General features: G+C 41.3%; 1 protein-coding gene across 1 annotated transcript; it reads left to right on the top strand.

The window, feature by feature from the left end:
* Positions 1-1,804: 1,804 nt before the first annotated feature.
* On the top strand, positions 1,805-15,138 carry ATP6AP2 (ATPase H+ transporting accessory protein 2). Its single transcript, XM_068424902.1, has 9 exons — positions 1,805-1,959; positions 4,571-4,701; positions 6,799-6,927; positions 9,331-9,426; positions 9,613-9,750; positions 10,070-10,123; positions 11,516-11,665; positions 13,034-13,150; positions 14,028-15,138. The coding sequence occupies exons 1-9, from the start codon at positions 1,890-1,892 to the stop codon at positions 14,220-14,222; spliced, it is 1,080 nt and encodes a 359-aa protein (XP_068281003.1). The 5' UTR covers positions 1,805-1,889; the 3' UTR covers positions 14,223-15,138.
* The last annotated feature ends 1,618 nt before the right edge of the window (positions 15,139-16,756 follow it).

Raw genomic sequence — 16,756 nt, 5'->3', positions numbered from 1 at the left:
CAACTCATTTACTGAGTCTCCTAGACATAGCCCATTTTTTGGTACAGAAATGTTGCTCAGGCAGATTTTCAAAGTATTTCTATAGTTGTCTGGATTTTCTAAATGCATAGCAGAATAGCTCTGGTCAGATAGCTCTATGGCCAGTAATCTCTGGCATGTTTAGCACATAAATACAGTCTTACCATGTGGATATGACACAGTTGCTGTGTTCCAGCAAAGCAGATAAAATACTCCCTAGCAATACTAGATTTCCTGTGAACTTACATGCATTGCTTTCTGAGGAATCTAGGACAGAAATAAGACAGTCTTTCTTACAGGATGTTCTCCACAATGAAATGGAGGTCTTAGCAATTCACCCTCAAAGCCCAGTTTTCTCTGCCTCAACTTGCAGAGAATCTCAAGACCCCTGAGCCTAATAGTGTACAAAGACCCCAAGAAATACTCACAACTTGATTACTCATGGCATATTACAGGAATACTATACGTACACTGAACAGCATGCGTGCAGCTGCCTCCTTCTATTACAAGCAAGAACAGCTGAAGTGAGATGAGCACGGCTGGGGCAGTGAGTGCCTACGGTACCGTAACTCTTCTCAACAGCAAACCTTCAGGGAAGTGGGCAGGGATTTTCCAAACTTATCATCTTCACTCCTCTCCGTTACCAGCTTAATAAACCCTCACCAGCTTAATGAACCCAATCAAGACATTGAAGGCTGCTTCCCCCATAAATATCCAAACCACAAACTATACGGAGCTGCCCAACTCACTGATTCATCTCCTTTGCTTGCCTTTCTGGGGTGATGTGCTGAAGCAGGTGACAGGCATAAACACACAAAAATTATTTTTCCATTATTTCAAACTCCATTGAAAAGATAAACAAAAAAAGAAAACCAACAACATCCACCCTTCCCCCTCGAAACAAGCCCCCTCATTAGGGGGATTAGCCCCCCGTTAACATGGATGCTTATCCTTCCCTCTGTGCCTCCTCAGGTACACCAGGTGCACTGCCAGAGGGGCACAGGGGAAGAACTGGGATGCCCAGCATGGCTGCTGCCGCAACCACTGAAAACAAAGGCAAGAGCGAGGGTAAGAGCAATGGGCGAATGGCGAAGGCGAAGGCCTGAGCCTGAGCCTGAGCCTGAGCCTGAGCCTGAGCCTGAGCCTGAGCCTGAGCCTGGGCCTGGGCCTGGGCCTGGGCCTGGGCCTGGGCCTGGGCCTGGGCCTGAGCCTGAGCCTGAGCCTGAGCCTGAGCCTACCCTGACGGCCAAGGCCTCACAGCCAGAGGACTCCTCGCTACACAGGTGCGAAGAGGGTGGCGCACGCGCCCTTGCTCGCTGAATGGTGCATTTAACTGTCAATCAGAGCTCCTTCCCTCCCCCCTGCCGAGGCTGCCCGATCCAAGCGCGCCTCCGCCAAACGCCACCGCCGTCATACTGATAAGCGGTGGGAGGGGCAAGGCCCCGATCCCTCGCACTCCGATTGGCCGAATCAGCCGTCAACTCACTCCGGCGAGACTCTGCCTTGTCACCCCTCCCCTCTGGATTTAGGGTGCGGAGAGGAAAATGCTGCAGAGATCTCTTACGATCTGATTGGCCAAGTGGAAACGCCACTCAAGTTAAGACTCCGCCCCCCACGGCGGGACAGCGTCTCAGCTGACCGGTCAGCCCCGTGACAGGGTGGGGGTGGGCTTCACTGGCGAATGGTCAGTTCCGTCAGTCACTCCTGCAGGGTCCCGCCCAGCCGCGCTGAATCTCACCTGCAGATTGGCTGTGGCGGTTGTCCGTCAGCGCTCCCTAGTGGGCGGGGCGCTCGGCGCTCCCTGTCTGGCGGTGTGGCCCGGTGTCTTCCCAGCGGCATCTCGCAGCGTGGCGGCCGGCACCACGGCGGGCATGGGGCGGCGCGGCAGGGCTGCCTGGGCCCTGGAGGTGGCGGTGCTGGTGACATCGGCTTGTCTCGCCGGTGAGCGAGCGGGGTCGAGCCAACGTAGGGGAGCGCTGGCGTGGCCGGCTGCCGCGGCGCGGGGGGAGGGCTGCGTAGCCGCTGCGGAGGGACGTGGCGGGGGAAGGGGCGGCCGCGCGCCTCGGGGAGCCCGACCGCGACGGTGGGAAAGGGGCGCGCGAGCGGTGGGGAAGGGGCGGGGGTGACCCGGGGAGCGCGTGGCCCTGGGCGGGCGCGGGCGCTGGGGCGCCTGGTGCACCCTCGGAGGGAGAGCCTCGGGGTAGGGGGGGTGTCTGTCTGTCTGTGTGTGTGTGTGTGTCTGCCAGCTTCAGGAGGGAGCGGAGGGCTGCCCTCTCGCTGCACCTCCCTGCCCCGCTTCTCCCCACCCGCCCCAGCTCCTCTAGAGGCCGTGCCCCAAGACTTCCCTCTCCCTGCCTAGCAAAGGGCCGTGCGGAGCGTTCCGCAGATACGCGTCGTTTTGTCGCTTTCTACGAATTTCGATGTTTTGCCGAGCTGCTTTTGTCACCGCTGGAGGCCTTCTGTCGTTCGGTGTGAGTCGGGCTTGGGATGTGCACTTGAGGCTTCCAGGCCCCACGCGTAGCTTTCACTCGGTGCGCCTTAGTTCTTCAGGCCAGGTTCACAAAGGCTTTTGAGAGACGGAGTTTTCCTGAGGTACAACTTCTGTAAGGTAGAAGTTTGATTAAGTTTTTTGTATGCAGGATGAATTGCATCTCAGAATTTACTCTCTAGGCTTCACTGAATATGTGGCCCAGTGGGGTATCGTGGTCAAGCAATTGTGTGTCTGAGGAAAAGGCTTGTGTTCCCAAGTTCGGGTTCAGTTTTGCTCATTGAGACCTTGAACAAGCCTCGCAAGGCAAATTTGGTTAAAAAGGGTAATGCTCAAATTTTATCCACCTAAGCAACCTTGTCCCAAATAAGCCAATTTGTCCTACATAACGTGTGTGACTGTTGTAGAGCCTTGTGGAAAATTAAAGCAACATGTGAAATCCTGGAAACTGAGCAAAAATGTTTGTAGCAATTTTGTAAATTCCTTCCTAAGCAAATAGGTCTGGAAACATTTCAGTTCTACACCGTTAAAATTGATAGCAGGCTATCCAGTGAACACATATCAATTTAAAACAAAAAATGCTTGAATCTACTCCATACACATGTGTTGGTTTGGCCTGTTTCCTTCCTTTTGCTACCCTTCCCCAACCTGCATCATAGTACTTTGTTCCTTTAGTATGTTTATCATAATATAGCTCAGATTTACTGTAAACATTTGTATGCATGATCGTGATCCAGGCTTTAAAACAGCATCTTCAAGGTCAGATTGGTTAAATTAACAATAGGGGAAGTTATAACTGCACAAAACATCAGTTTACTATTGCATTATTTTTGTAAATAACCTTTAGATTTGCAGATGCTCTGGAAAACTATTTTATATAGCTGCTTGGATTGGTAACTAATTTTCAGTGATCGTAGGAGTAAATACTTCTATGTTGGGTTTTTTTTTTTTTAGAAGGTTATCTTATTCACGTATTTTGGACTATGTAGTCAGACTGGTTATATAATTAGAACTTAAACTTAGGTGGCCTGCAAGTATTTATTGTTCTACCTGATTTTCTCAAGTTTCGCATCAGATTAGCTTTCTGGTAGAAACATGCAGAAGTTGCTCCTTGGAGGAGATATGTTTGAAGTTTTGCATTGTGCGTGTTAATGCTTATATACACCAATTTTTTTAAAAAATTTATTTAGATAAATGTTTGTGTACACAGTATTGCAGTTATGCTTAAGTGACTTTAAAATAGGAAGCCAGACTGAAAGCAGCCCATCTCTTATTTCATGGAGTCCTCTCTGGCTTTATTACACAATAAATTACTGTCATCATAATACAGGTTAGAAATAATGCTTTTAGTCAACGTTGCTTTTCAAGGTAATGGGAAAGAAAGGGAAGGGGTCATTGCAAATAAGTGAAAACCCAACATGAGAAGCGTTGTAGATTGTGGCTTCACCCAATCAGCTTAGGTCCAGTACTGCATCAGAGGAAGAAATACGTCTTGCAGCATCATGTGTTTGAGAAGGCAGAGCAGAGACACTGGAGCTGTTTTGCAGAAGCCAGATTGTTCCTGGCAGTGCTCTGTTTAAGCCAGCACTGACTCTGCTGATCCTCCTGGCTCTGGGTTCAGTGACTCAGGCTGTTGTCTGCATGAAAAGAGGTGTTATGCCAAGCAGTCCTGGAAGCAAACAGAGCTGTGTTGGTGTGGAGCTGTTGGTGAGCTAACGGGATTTTTGGAGTCTGTCTGGCTCTACTGAGAGTTAGCTTTACCAGGTCTGAACTGTAACACCGCTCACAACCTGCTAGTGAGTGTGCAGAAGTGCACTGTGCTGTTGCTTGAATAATTGTCCTGCTTTTGTTAATGTGGATTTTTCCATCCTTAGTCATCGCTGTGTAGAAACCTTATTTCGTATTCCAGAGCGTTAAAATGATTGGTTCTTATTACTTGTGTTACATAAATTGATAAGTATGAGAGTGAGGAATAAGGAATCTTATTAAGCTCTAATATGCTCTTTTTCTGTGATGTAAGGGAAAAATTGTAATATCTGACAGCTTTTGTTTGTTTGGTTTTAGGTGTATGCGGTGATGAATTTAACATCTTACGATCTCCTCAGTCAGTTGTTTTTCGAGATGGAAGTTGGCCCATTCCTGGCGAGCGGATCCCAGATGTAGCTGCGTTATCCATGGGCTTTTCTGTCGAAGATGTATGTTTCAGGTCTTGAGTTTGCAATGCCTCTAAAACTGCAGACCTGCTTGCTTAACATGGAAATCTTCTTGTCATGTGCTGGAATATACGAAATACCATCCTGGTTGTCTTGAGGAATGCATGACTTGTCAAAGTGTGGTTTCCAAGCATAGAGCTGTATCAGTCATATCGGCAGCAGAAGGCTGTGCTAGCTGGCTAATGTGAATCATCAGCTGCAGAAGGAAGCAAGCCTGTGGAGTCTTTAACTGTGATGTTCCTCAGTTCCTCTGAGATCCAACTACATGCTGTATCCCCCCATCCGTAGTTACATACTGAAAATCTGTGGGAACCACTGTCATTTCTTGCCTACGAGCAATATCTGTAGGGCTCTGCTCTTTGGTACTCCGAAGATTGTGAGAAATGGCTTGGCTAGGCAGGGATTTTGTCAGGTCAGCAAGCTTGTCTGCTGAGTGTAGTGAATAAGAACAAATAAACCAAGCAGGAAGTAATCCAAAGACTTGAAAACCTAATTTGTGGTAGTGTTTTCCCAAATTAGGTTTCTGAACATAGTTTTAGTGATGTTTAAAGTGGGGCACGTGAGTAGGAGCCCTTGGATTGATTCCATCTTGCCTACTGAATTTTTTGCTGGGCTTCAGCAGGGATGAGTGGCTGAAGCAGTATGTGAAAGCTTAGTAGCCAGGCATCTCTAGCAGTGTCTGTGCAGCCAGATACTCAAAGCTACGAGCTGGGTTATTCTTACAGTGCTGGTGAGGGAGGCCAGTTCCTATTTCTTCCATACTGAAGCTAGGCAAGAGGTCTGGTAAGTCTGATTTTAATGCAGGTCTGTTTAGCCTGTATTTTGGAATTTGTCTGCAAGTATCTTATTGTCAATTAATTATGCTTTTTTGTCATTAAACTAGTAACAGAAATTCTTACGAGTAGTGTTACTAAGAAGTATATTTTGATTATTTTATCAAGAAAAGACAATACATCAGATGGTATTGTGTGTCTTGCATGTAAAGACACCCAGCAAACACCCAGTGTTTAAATTTCTCTGTTCAGTTAAGCCCTGAAACTGAAAAGTTGTCAGCATTGTCACTAAGGCAGAGATCACCCTGTAGGCAGCTTCCAGCCCTGGTATGGAGAATACTGCAGGGCCCAAACACTCGTTTTGTGGTTTACATCAAGGCTGTAGTCTAGGAACATAAACTGACTGCAGTAGGCGCACTGTAGAGAATTTAGAATTCTTACTGCATTACATTGTGTGGGGGGATTCTCAAAAACAATCATTCAGTATTCCTCCCCTGTTAAGGCAAGATAACACTGAACTTCATTTTTGTCCCTGATGATGCTTTAAAAGGTTTTTCTTTTGTTTCTTTGAGGTGATAGAGATCATAATGTCAATGACATTTAATTCTAAAATCCAAATAAATTGGTTTCATAAAACTTAAACAAGCTGTTATGTCTTTTATGCAAGTAGAGAAATCTGTTTGAATTTATGCCAAATAGATGAATTTGTGTTTTGTGCCTGAGTAAAGGTAGCCTTCACTGTGCTCTTACCGACACATAACTGTAGTAAGCTCCTAAGGAATCTTTTTATGTTTCTATGCAAATTGTAATTTTAGATTAATAGGGTGTTGCTATGATTGACACCTCCCCCTACCCCCATTTCTTTCTGGTACTGAAAATATCAAGATGTTAGTGTTTTAATGTGCCTAAACCTGTTTCTGTGGTGTTTTGTGAAAGGGTTTGATTTTGGCTTTTTTTTTTTTAAATTCACCCTTCACTTATTAAATACAGCCTATGATATTTCCAGTTTAATTATGGAAAATAACTCCTGATGTATGCAATATGTATAATGCTTTCTCAGTGTAGACTTTGCTATGAAGTTACTGGCAGCTAACAGTTTAAACTAACAGTTTCTTCATGGTTAACTTGAGACATCATTATTCAAGATGAAAGCGTTCTAGTGTTAACTTACTTCCCCATGAAATTTCCAATAGGCTGTCCTGCACAGAGATATTAACAAGCTAGTAAGTTATTTTGCTGTAATGGTGGGGGAGGGCTCCTTTCTTTCTCCCTGTGAAATACAAGGTTTTTTACTATTTTGTAATAGGAGCTTTCCTGGCCTGGGCTTGCAGTGGGTGATCTGTTTCACAGACCACGAGCTACTGTGCTGGTAACAGTGAAAGGAGTAGACAAGCTGACGTTGCCTGTGAAAGGGATTTCTTACCCTATTGAGAATGTGAGTATCCATGTTTGGAACTGTCGTGCGATTTCTGTGACTCTTGTGATCTAATGAGATGTACGTGACTCTCCACTGTAGTCCTTGATGTTCACTTATTTCTTACTTCACCTGAAGTTCACATACCCCTGTAGAACAGTGGATCAGGCTGTATAGATAAACAATGCAGTCAGACTCCTGTACAAGGTGAGAGGCCTTTAAGATCACCCTGTGCCTCCTGTGTTGAGTTCAGTAACTTGACTCAAGCATGTTCTCCTTGAAAGGCATCTATTTTTAATATGTTTGTACCAAGAGGCAGAGAATCCACTGCTTCCCATGTTAATGATTCAGTCAGAATTATTAGCTTTTTTTGCTTCAGCTAAGTGTGTGTGATAGTGTTCTACATGATGCTGATTCTTTGATGTACTGTATCGCCCTCTAAGCAGTCTTTTTGAGTTTTTTCTCAAGTACTTGACTGTGAAATATAGCAGTCTGAGACACGATTCGATTATACTGTATCAAAATAAACCAACAAGCAACAGTACATTTACCTGTCACTATCTGTCTTTGCTGAAACTTTTTTCTCACGCTTGTCACAGCATCACAGAATCTCTTGAAATGATCTAGTCCAACCCCCCTGATCAAGCAGGGTCAGCTAAAGCAGGCTGTTCAGAACTGTGTCCAGTCGGGTTTTGAATATCTCCACAGATGGAGACTCCACAACCTCTCTGGGCAACCTGTACCAGTATTTGACCACCCTTACAGTAAAAAACTCTTCTCTTGTGTTCAGATAGAATTTCCTGTTTTTAAATATATGCCTGTTGCCTCTTCTCCTGTTATATGATTTTGTCCACACACATCTTAAGAGGAGCACAATAACTTACAAAATATTGGTAACTGTACAGTGTTTACTCACTTCTCCTTTATAAATACATTGTCTTCTTTAATCCATTTTGCTGCAGTATTGGACCAGTTCTTCATGATGAGCTGTTGTCTAGCATGAACCCACAAACCCTTTTCAAATAAGTTGTTTTCCAGGTTATTTCTAGTTAGTTAATTCTGCTTCTGCCCACCTTGGAAAGCTGTTTTGCACCAGTTTACCATGCATTTTGGCTCTGCATGGCTGTTGTGCTCCTGTTAAGAATTATTATTTATCCTTTTATTATTGCAGCCAAACTGTGGAATCATCAGTGACCATGTTGAATAGTGTTTTGTTTAATATTGACACCCTATTGCACACGCCAAGATGAGGTGATGATTTCACTATGAAATGACTTTTACAGCTATCCGGCAGTCTTTTAATCTATTTTAAAATATTGGTGTTTAATTGGAATGTAATGTGGCTTTACATTGAACTTGGTTCCAGTTCAGCTTAACACAGATCTGCTTTCACATCAGCTTCCAAGCATAGCTCACTAGTTCAGGCATAGTTACGCGCTGGCATTGCTGAAATGCTATCTGGACCAAAACTGATTTAGGATTGTATGCACCCGATCAGCATGGGCGTTACTAACTTGCGGAAGCCTTAAATGTACTTGAAGTCTTCAGTTGTATTTGCACTTGTAACTTTGATAAAGTTCTGATGTGTACATAATGCATATTTTCTTTATTTCCCATTAATAGGAATTAATATTCCTAAGCTTTAATTGTTTCAGTTAACTGCTGCCATGGCTTCAAATGAGCTGCCCCAAATGTGTGCTGGCAAAGTACTGATACTCCAGTATTCAAGAATAGTTTCAAATGATCATCACTGAGTCGATGTTTGGGACCACTGGATAAAAATTATCTGAGCTTACAGACTTACTAAAATTTATTAGAAAAAAAATTTATATGCTCTTTAACTAGTGAATGGAGGTGTACCATTCTGCTTCTTTATAGATGAAACTCAGAAGTAAGTGTTTAGAAAAACTAACAGTTTTATTAGCTTGCCAGTAATGGCACTATACTGTGTTAGGATTTCTTTAGTAATTTTTTATATGGTTCTTTTCTTTGGTGTTTCAGCAGTTGATCTTTCTACTAGGATATTTTCATTCATCAGTTTTCTGTGGTTCATGACTTTCCATTTGCACTAAGATTGGTTTCCCCTTTTGTATTGCTTCTATATTTGTTGGTCTTGCTTTACTGATAAACAAGGCTATGCCCTTAGCTTCAGCAAGCTTCTTAGTTATACAGTCATGGCCCCTTGGAGTTCTGAAAAATACATTGTGTCTGCCATATATACAAATAAATTGTCTGCTTACAGATACACAGTTGATGTTTTGGTTTGCATGTTGTCTCCTATTATTTGTTATTACTTTTGAAATATTCATACTCTCTGTGCAAAAAGAGGTTGTCCCATTTTTCCAGACTTCTATAGGTTTTTATCTCCTTTTATATCGTTAGGCCCCGTTTTACCCAAAAATCTAACTAGACTTTGTTTTCCAGGCCGTTCCTTTCAGTCTTGACAGTGTTGCGAACGCTATTCATACTTTGTTCTCTGAGGAAACTCCTGTGGTCTTGCAGCTGGCCCCCAGTGAGGAAGTGAGTATTGCTTCACTTCTGATTCCAGATATTCTAAATAGTAAACCCCTTTCCACTTGTGTGGCTGGAGCAAAACCAATTGGTTTTGCATTGGAGAGAGATAGCAAGTATGATTGATTATTAATGTGTGACTGGAAAAACTGAAAACTAACCTCTGTTGTTATTAAACAATGGCTGTTCCTGCAGAGAGTGTACATGGTGGGCAAGGCAAACTCTGTATTTGAAGATCTTCCTGTCACACTGCGCCAACTGCGAAACCGCTTATTCCAGGACAACTCCATTCTCAGCTCCCTTCCTCTCAACTCCCTCAGCAGAAACAATGAGGTAAAAAACTTTAATCAGTGGGAACTTTTACGACTTTTTTTCTAATATTCTTAGTTACCTTGTGCTTTCCCCCCCACTCCGCCCTGGCCCCTTTGCCTAGGAATGCCCACTTGAATTTTTTCTAACTGCATTCTAAGAAGTAAGTTTAAGTTCTTTTGTAAGTAACTTTATTGAAAGAGTAATTTCCTTCTAGCATGTTCTGATGCTGTAACAGACATAACCTGTTTAAAATACTGAGACTTGCAACAAAATGAGAGTTTCCTAACTTTGGTTTCATCAAAGGAAATACCTATCTCTTTGTTCCTACTTCTTCCCACAGGCTGATTTGCTTTTTCTGTCAGAACTACAAGTCCTACATGATATTGCAAGCCTGGTAAGATTGTTTTTGAAACACTTTCCCCATCTTAGGTCACAAACTTCACAGATCTCATTTAAGGGTAGAGAAGCCATAGCCAGGATACTTGGCAACCACTGATACATAGTCAGGTGTGTCATCAGTTGGTTGCATCAGTTTAAATAGTGCATTCCCAAGCTATTTGTATCAGCCCCGTCGCTGACGGAAGAAAATGAGAACCGTAATCATCTGTAGTTTCTTTTGTATTGTGTTTGATGAGAACGGGGAATTCTGGGCTTCTATTTCTCCATACCCAAAGACACAGGAAGTACTCCATGAAGAATTTGCTGGGGCTTTCCCCGTTTTCTTACTTGAGAAGTATAATGGTAGTTAAGAACATGTTCTTTGTCCTGTCCACCATTTTACTTCAAAATACCACCATAACATTTTATCTGAAAAGACTGGAGTGACTTTTGTAGTGTGAATAGTGGTGGTGATATAAATGTTCCAATGGAGGGGTGAGCTTTTAATTCTGATATTTTTAAGCAAAAAGCTTCTTACGATCTTTCTACTGAGGAGCTACTGTCTTGTTGCTGTGGTTTAAGGTTTGTTTTGGGGTTTGGTTGTTGTTTTTGTCCTTTAAGCTGCAGCCCACAGCTACTTAAAGTGAAAGAAAGTAATGAAAAACTCAGAAGTTCACATTAGGTGAAGGGCTGGTGGAGAGAAATGGGCCTCTTGAGAAAATGAGGTAGAACAACTTGGTTTTGTCTTGCAGACTAGAAATGGTGTAGTTAAAGTAGCTGGGAAGATAGGAACAGATTAAATTCCTTGCTTTCAGAGACTATTCTATTCCCTTGTGCAGGCAAATGTCAGAGCTGCAGCTTCACACCTGTAGAAGTACAAGAATATCACTACTCTCCTTTGAGATAGTTTGGATTATATTGGTTGGATTTTATGACAATGGGATGATACTCCTTAAGTAAACTACTTCTGTACATGGGCAACAGCAAGGTAGAAGTTGCAGCCTACTCAGTTTTGCAAGGGCCAGCTTCAGTGGCGGGAATAGTAGTATCCAAGTATTGTAGCTAATGTATTTTTTTCTCCAAGTTTTATTTTTATGGTAATTACAGAACAAGGATTCTGATGTGAATAAGTATAATGTTTCTTTTTAGTAGAGCTCTATATTACATGTGTATAAGCTCATGTTAGGAATAGATGCTACATGATGATCATCTGCTTTCTTCTGTAGAATAAGAAAAGAAGCGTAGACATCTAGTTAAGTTGGCAAGAAATTCCACTTCCTAATCAATATGAAATATGACTGTGGAAAGTGAGGCTGGATTAGTCCCAGCAAACTGATTTTATGAAATGTGTTTTTAAAGTAACCTATATATGAATTAATTTTTTTCTGCCCTCAATGGTGTGCCAAAGCTGTCTCGACACAAGCACTTAGCCAAAGATCAATCTCCAGACCTATATTCTCTGGAACTGGCTGGTTTGGAAGAGGTTGGAAAACGATATGGGGAAGACTCTCAGCAGTTCAAGGATGCTTCTCAGATTCTTGCAGACTCTTTGCAAAAGGTATACTTTCTGCCTAATGAAGAAAACTCTCGGGAATACGAAGGAAATAATTTTTTGTGTTAACTACAAGGGAGTTAGTTTATTGACTATCTTCTGCTTTGAATTGTCACTTCATTAGTGATAGGTTGACTGATGCTTGGTTTTGTTGTTTGGTTTTTAAAATGCAGTTGTTCAGCTGTAAAATGTAATGTTACAATTTGTCACTCTGGAAAGTGTTGACATGATTCTACAATATGTTAGGTATTTTGAGTTAAGGATTAGGAATATATTGAAACCATATATCAACATGGCTCAGTATGGTTTTTTTTCCTAAATAAATATAGAATCATAGAATCGTTTTAGTTGGAAAGGACCTTTAAGATTGTCAGGTTCGACCATTAATGGAACACTGCCAAGTCCACCACTAAACCATGTCCCTAAGCACCACATCTACACGCCTTTTGAATACCTCCAGGGATGGTGACTCAACCACTTCCCTGGGCAGCCTGTTGCAATGTTTGACAACCCTTTTGGTGAAGAAATGTTTCCTAATATCCAATCTAAACCTCCCCTGGCACAACTTGAGGCCATTTCTTCTTGTCCTATCACTTCTTACTTGGGAGAAGAGACTGACACCCACCTCTTGCATTTAAAACCACCAGTGTGTCTCACAAAAACTGGCTCTCAGAAATGTGGAAGTATCATTATCCCAGGGTACAGCAGTTAGTTTCCCCTTGCCCACAAAGCTGTATAAATCTATATTTCCAAGCCTCTAAAATAACGTGCTGTTCAATGTGCTCAAGAAAGTAATTATTTAGCTGGTCCTTTGTGGTCATTAGATAAAATCTTTAAGACTAGTTGCTTTTGAGAGTTTCAAAAGCATGACGGAAAAGTGTAAAAGCATGAATTTGCTAAGCCAAATAACTGTTTTCTCTAAACATTACTCTTCGGCCTCTTTGCAGTTAAGCAAATGTATTTAAATACTAGACATATTAGTCTGTGGACTAGATTAAATTACTCAGGTTCATAATTTCCCAGTGGAAGGCTGAGAACCTAAATATTTTGTTGAAACTGACAGACATACAATTGGGAAACTATATGGTGATGGACCTTTTGTAAAAGGGATGAAAGAATGAGTTCCAGCGCAGAAAGCAGTCAAGCTACAGTCTGCTGAACAGTGGTTGAGGGGTTTTACAGAGATGTTGTAAACCAGGTGGAAGTTGGCACTTTCTTAGTGGAATTCTAGAATAGTGTAAATTTTTACAACTTTCCATAAGCTTCTTATTCCTAAAGCTGACATCTTATGGTTTTGTACATCTCGCTAACAAAACTCTCCTTAATTCCTGGCTACAGTGTAGGTTTTAAATTAAATCACTTTTGCTTTTCCAGTTTGCAGATGAGATGTTTAATCTGTATAGCGGGAATGCAGTAGTAGAAGTGGTGGCTGTAAAGACATTTAATTCTCCCCTCACAAGGAAGACTCGTTCCATTCTCCAGTCATCACAGGTAGTACATGCACATTTTTCTATATTTCATTTATTAAAAGTGATTCAAACTGCATCATGTCTTCACTTGAGCATACCTCTTTTTTTAAGGACTAGAATATGACTATGATTTAGGCATGGGTGTGAAGAGGTCAGCTTACATGTCTTGATCTTCACTTAATCATGTTATAATTTAGATTGAAGAGGGCCTGTGGAGGTCATCCTAGTAGTCCAACCTACTGCTCAAAGCATGATTGATTTAGGAGATAGATCGGACTGCTCAGGTCCTTGTCCAACAAAGTTCTTGAAAAGTCTATGGCTGAAAGTCCCAGAGCCTCTCTGGACAGCTTGTTCCAACGTCTTAACCACTTCCACTGTGAACACTTTTTAGCTTATGTCTTGTTAGAATTTGCATTTCTGCCATTTTCTCCCCAGTAAAGTCCTGCCTCATGGGTGGGAAAAAAATTGTTTTTCTTGACTTGCTGCCTACATTCCAGATGCAGCCCAGGATGCAGTTGCCCTTTGTCATTGCAGGGGCACAGTGCTGACTCTGTTCACCTTGTCCACCAGGACCTCCAGGTCCCTCTCTGCAGAGCAGCTGCCCAGCTCGTCAGCCCCCAGCCTGTGCTGGGGGGACCAGCTGTCACGTGGGGTTGTTCTGTCCCATGTGCAGGACTTTGCATTCATCCTCATTGAATTTCATGAGGCTCCTGTCAGCCCGTTCCTTTGGATTCCATTGACATCAGCCACATCATCACTTTTGCATTTTGTGCCTTAGCATCAGAATTGTCTATGCAAAAATGCATCTCTCCTACCCAGATTGCTCAGACTTTCAATGTAGTCAGAAGGTGTTTTGTATGCAAGCTAACTTTAAAGTAATACACTTTTCTTTGTTACAGAGCGAAACAGAAAATCCATATAACCTTGCCTATCCATACAACTACAACTACTCTGTAATCTTCAACATTATTCTGTGGATGATGATAGGTCTTGCTTTAGCTGTGATAGTTATCTCCTACAACCTCTGGAACATGGATCCTGGGTATGACAGCATTATTTATAGGATGACAAATCAGAAGATAAGAATGGATTGAACTACACTGTATTTCAGCGCAAGGAAATGATGAAGAGTAAGGTCTCCTTTAAACTGTGTGGAAAACAAATATTTTGACATGGTTAATTGTGGAATTTTTTTAAAGGTGTATTTATTTCTAAGTTTTTCTTTTTTCCCTCTCAAGCCTATTTTAAATGTTAGTAGTAGCACCAGATGAGGTTTAGAAATTAAAATCTGCTTGTTTAAAAAAAAAAACAAAAACAAAAACCCAAAACCAAAATAAAACAATCCCCAAACTAATTGCTATTAAAGTAACATCATTCAATTTTTTTTATAATGTAACATGAGTTTTTGAAATGCCCTGTACTGCCTGTGACTGTGTGCAAAACAGATAAATTGAAATTGATAGCAACATGTTGTTTGAAACTTTTACACTGGAAGATTAGAAATTATAGCTAAACTATTGTGTTATATATTATGAACCAGTTGTAAATGTTTGATGTAAATATTTATAATGGCTCTATGTAACTTCAGAGACGATAGTAATTATTCTTTAGTAAAATACTAAATATAGAAATATTTCTACAAGACTATGATTCTAGTGGCATAAATGGCATTTTGATCTCATGTTGATGGCTTGGTTGTAAGCTGTAGACAGAAGGATCCTTTACTTAGAACTTTAATGATTTGGAGGTAAATAACACTAGTGTGGCTGGTCTATACAGTGGAGAGTCTATAAATATTGAAGTAGCACCAGTCTGGTCATGGTCTAATGTCACGTACAGTTGAAAGTTCCTGTTATGATGCTTCATATTCCTTCCATTTGTGTTGATGTTATTATAAAAAAACTAAATCAATTCTTTTTAATGATGAGTGGACCAACACTTGATTTAAATATACCTGGATTATAGTCCTGCATCAACCATTCAATAAAATGAAGAACAGTTGTTCTGGAATGCATTTGTTCTTTGTGGCTTCATAGGTGTGGCTACTTCTATTTAGTATTAGCTCAGCTGAATAGAGCAGGTGCTGGCAGCCTCCTGTATGTGACAGTGGGCCTAAGTCTGTAACAGTTTAGTTTTAACTGTCTTTCAAAAGAAAACACTGGAAGATCACCTTGTATGGATTAATTTTCCTAAACCAAATAGTGGGTGTAGTTAAATGGTTAATCTCTGGATTGAATCTTTTTTAGAATTATGTACATTTTAGAAACTCATTTGCTGTTGCGGTAAAAGGAATTCTTCCAGATCACAGCAAGGTGAATGGAAACTAGTTTTTTCATCTTTTTGTCCTCTAATGTGCTTAACTTTCCCTATTGTTAGGAGAGATTTGTGCTGCTTCCAGAAAAGATCTGCTTATTGAGTTAATTAGTCTTGTTTATTGAGAATGTCATATTTGTAGGGGTTGAAGTTGTTCATGTCTTGGAGATCCTGGACGGTACTTCGAGTAACATGCTGCAGCTTTGCCCAAGGCCAGGAAATCCAGTTTAGTATATGTTACAATCACTTGAAATTACTTTTAATGGCACTTAATCTTGGTGATGAAGAGCAGTAGATAGAAAGGAAGAGTTGCACTGCCAGTTTCTCTGACGAGAATGTGCAGTCTAATTATTGAACATTTTGTAACACACTTGCAGTGTTTTGATGAGAATCAGATCCATCTGATGAAGCTGTACAACTTTATTATGAAAACAATTAAAATACAGCTCTGTCATCCCATTTGATAGGTATGAACCCTAATGTTTTAAGTAAACTGTGTATTGTTTTAAATTTCTTTGAATGTTTTGAGGTCACTTAATATGGAAGACAATACCCCAGAACTTCAGCAGGAAGCATAACCTAGAGTAAGAAAGGGGGTAGTACATTAATAGTAGAATTTTTCCAACTAAACTGTACCTTAAAAAAACTACCTATGTGGCAGGAAGAAGAATGACCACTGTCAGGTTGCAGGGACCAGTTTGCAGTGAAAGGTTAACAACCACAAGGGTAAGGCAGCGGTAAAGGCGCGGGTAATATTTAGAAGCTTGCATTGTTTTCAGTGGTCTTGGACATAAAGTAGCTGAAATAGAATAAGCTCCTTTATGGGATTCTGCTTGTCCTAAATAATACTAAGAAGTTTAAAACGTTAAAATACTCTTTAAAAAACAATGCCGCAATAGGTTCCCTGATATTTTACATCACTCTGAAGTTCCTAATTACCAATTTACAGTTGGTAAGTCTTTTTATATCAATTCCCTTATCCTTAAGAAGATGCTTAAGCTCTATTTCTGATACTGGTTGCATGAACTTTCTGGTCATTTGCAACATCTTTGCTACAACGTGCAGTGATCACAAAATGTGCCTAAGGTATGTACTATTAGAAATGAGGAGCTCAGTTCTGCCACAAGAGTAAAGCTGCCATAATTCATTTAAAGTAAATGGGAAGCATTATTGTGACAGACTTTTTCTGAAGAACCTCAGAGAGGTTCTTTCACATGGAAGAACAGTATCTCTGGGGTAAAAGTATACTGTATCATGATTCTCATAGGCCAAGCGCTGTAATATCAGAAAGTTTGATCTTCTCTTTCACCTGCTT

Source organism: Nyctibius grandis, chromosome 2, assembly GCF_013368605.1.
Source record: "Nyctibius grandis isolate bNycGra1 chromosome 2, bNycGra1.pri, whole genome shotgun sequence".
Lineage (NCBI taxonomy): Eukaryota > Metazoa > Chordata > Aves > Nyctibiiformes > Nyctibiidae > Nyctibius > Nyctibius grandis.
This window is presented reverse-complemented; position numbering and strand designations above follow the sequence as displayed.

Coding starts and splice junctions, on each gene's coding strand:
- ATP6AP2 (XM_068424902.1), top strand. CDS start 1,890: ATGGGGCGGCGCGGCAGGGCTGCCTGGGCCCTGGAGGTGGCGGTGCTG. Junction 1,960..4,570: donor GACATCGGCTTGTCTCGCCG/GTGAGCGAGCGG, acceptor GTTTGGTTTTAG/GTGTATGCGGTGATGAATTT. Junction 9,427..9,612: donor AGCTGGCCCCCAGTGAGGAA/GTGAGTATTGCT, acceptor CTGTTCCTGCAG/AGAGTGTACATGGTGGGCAA.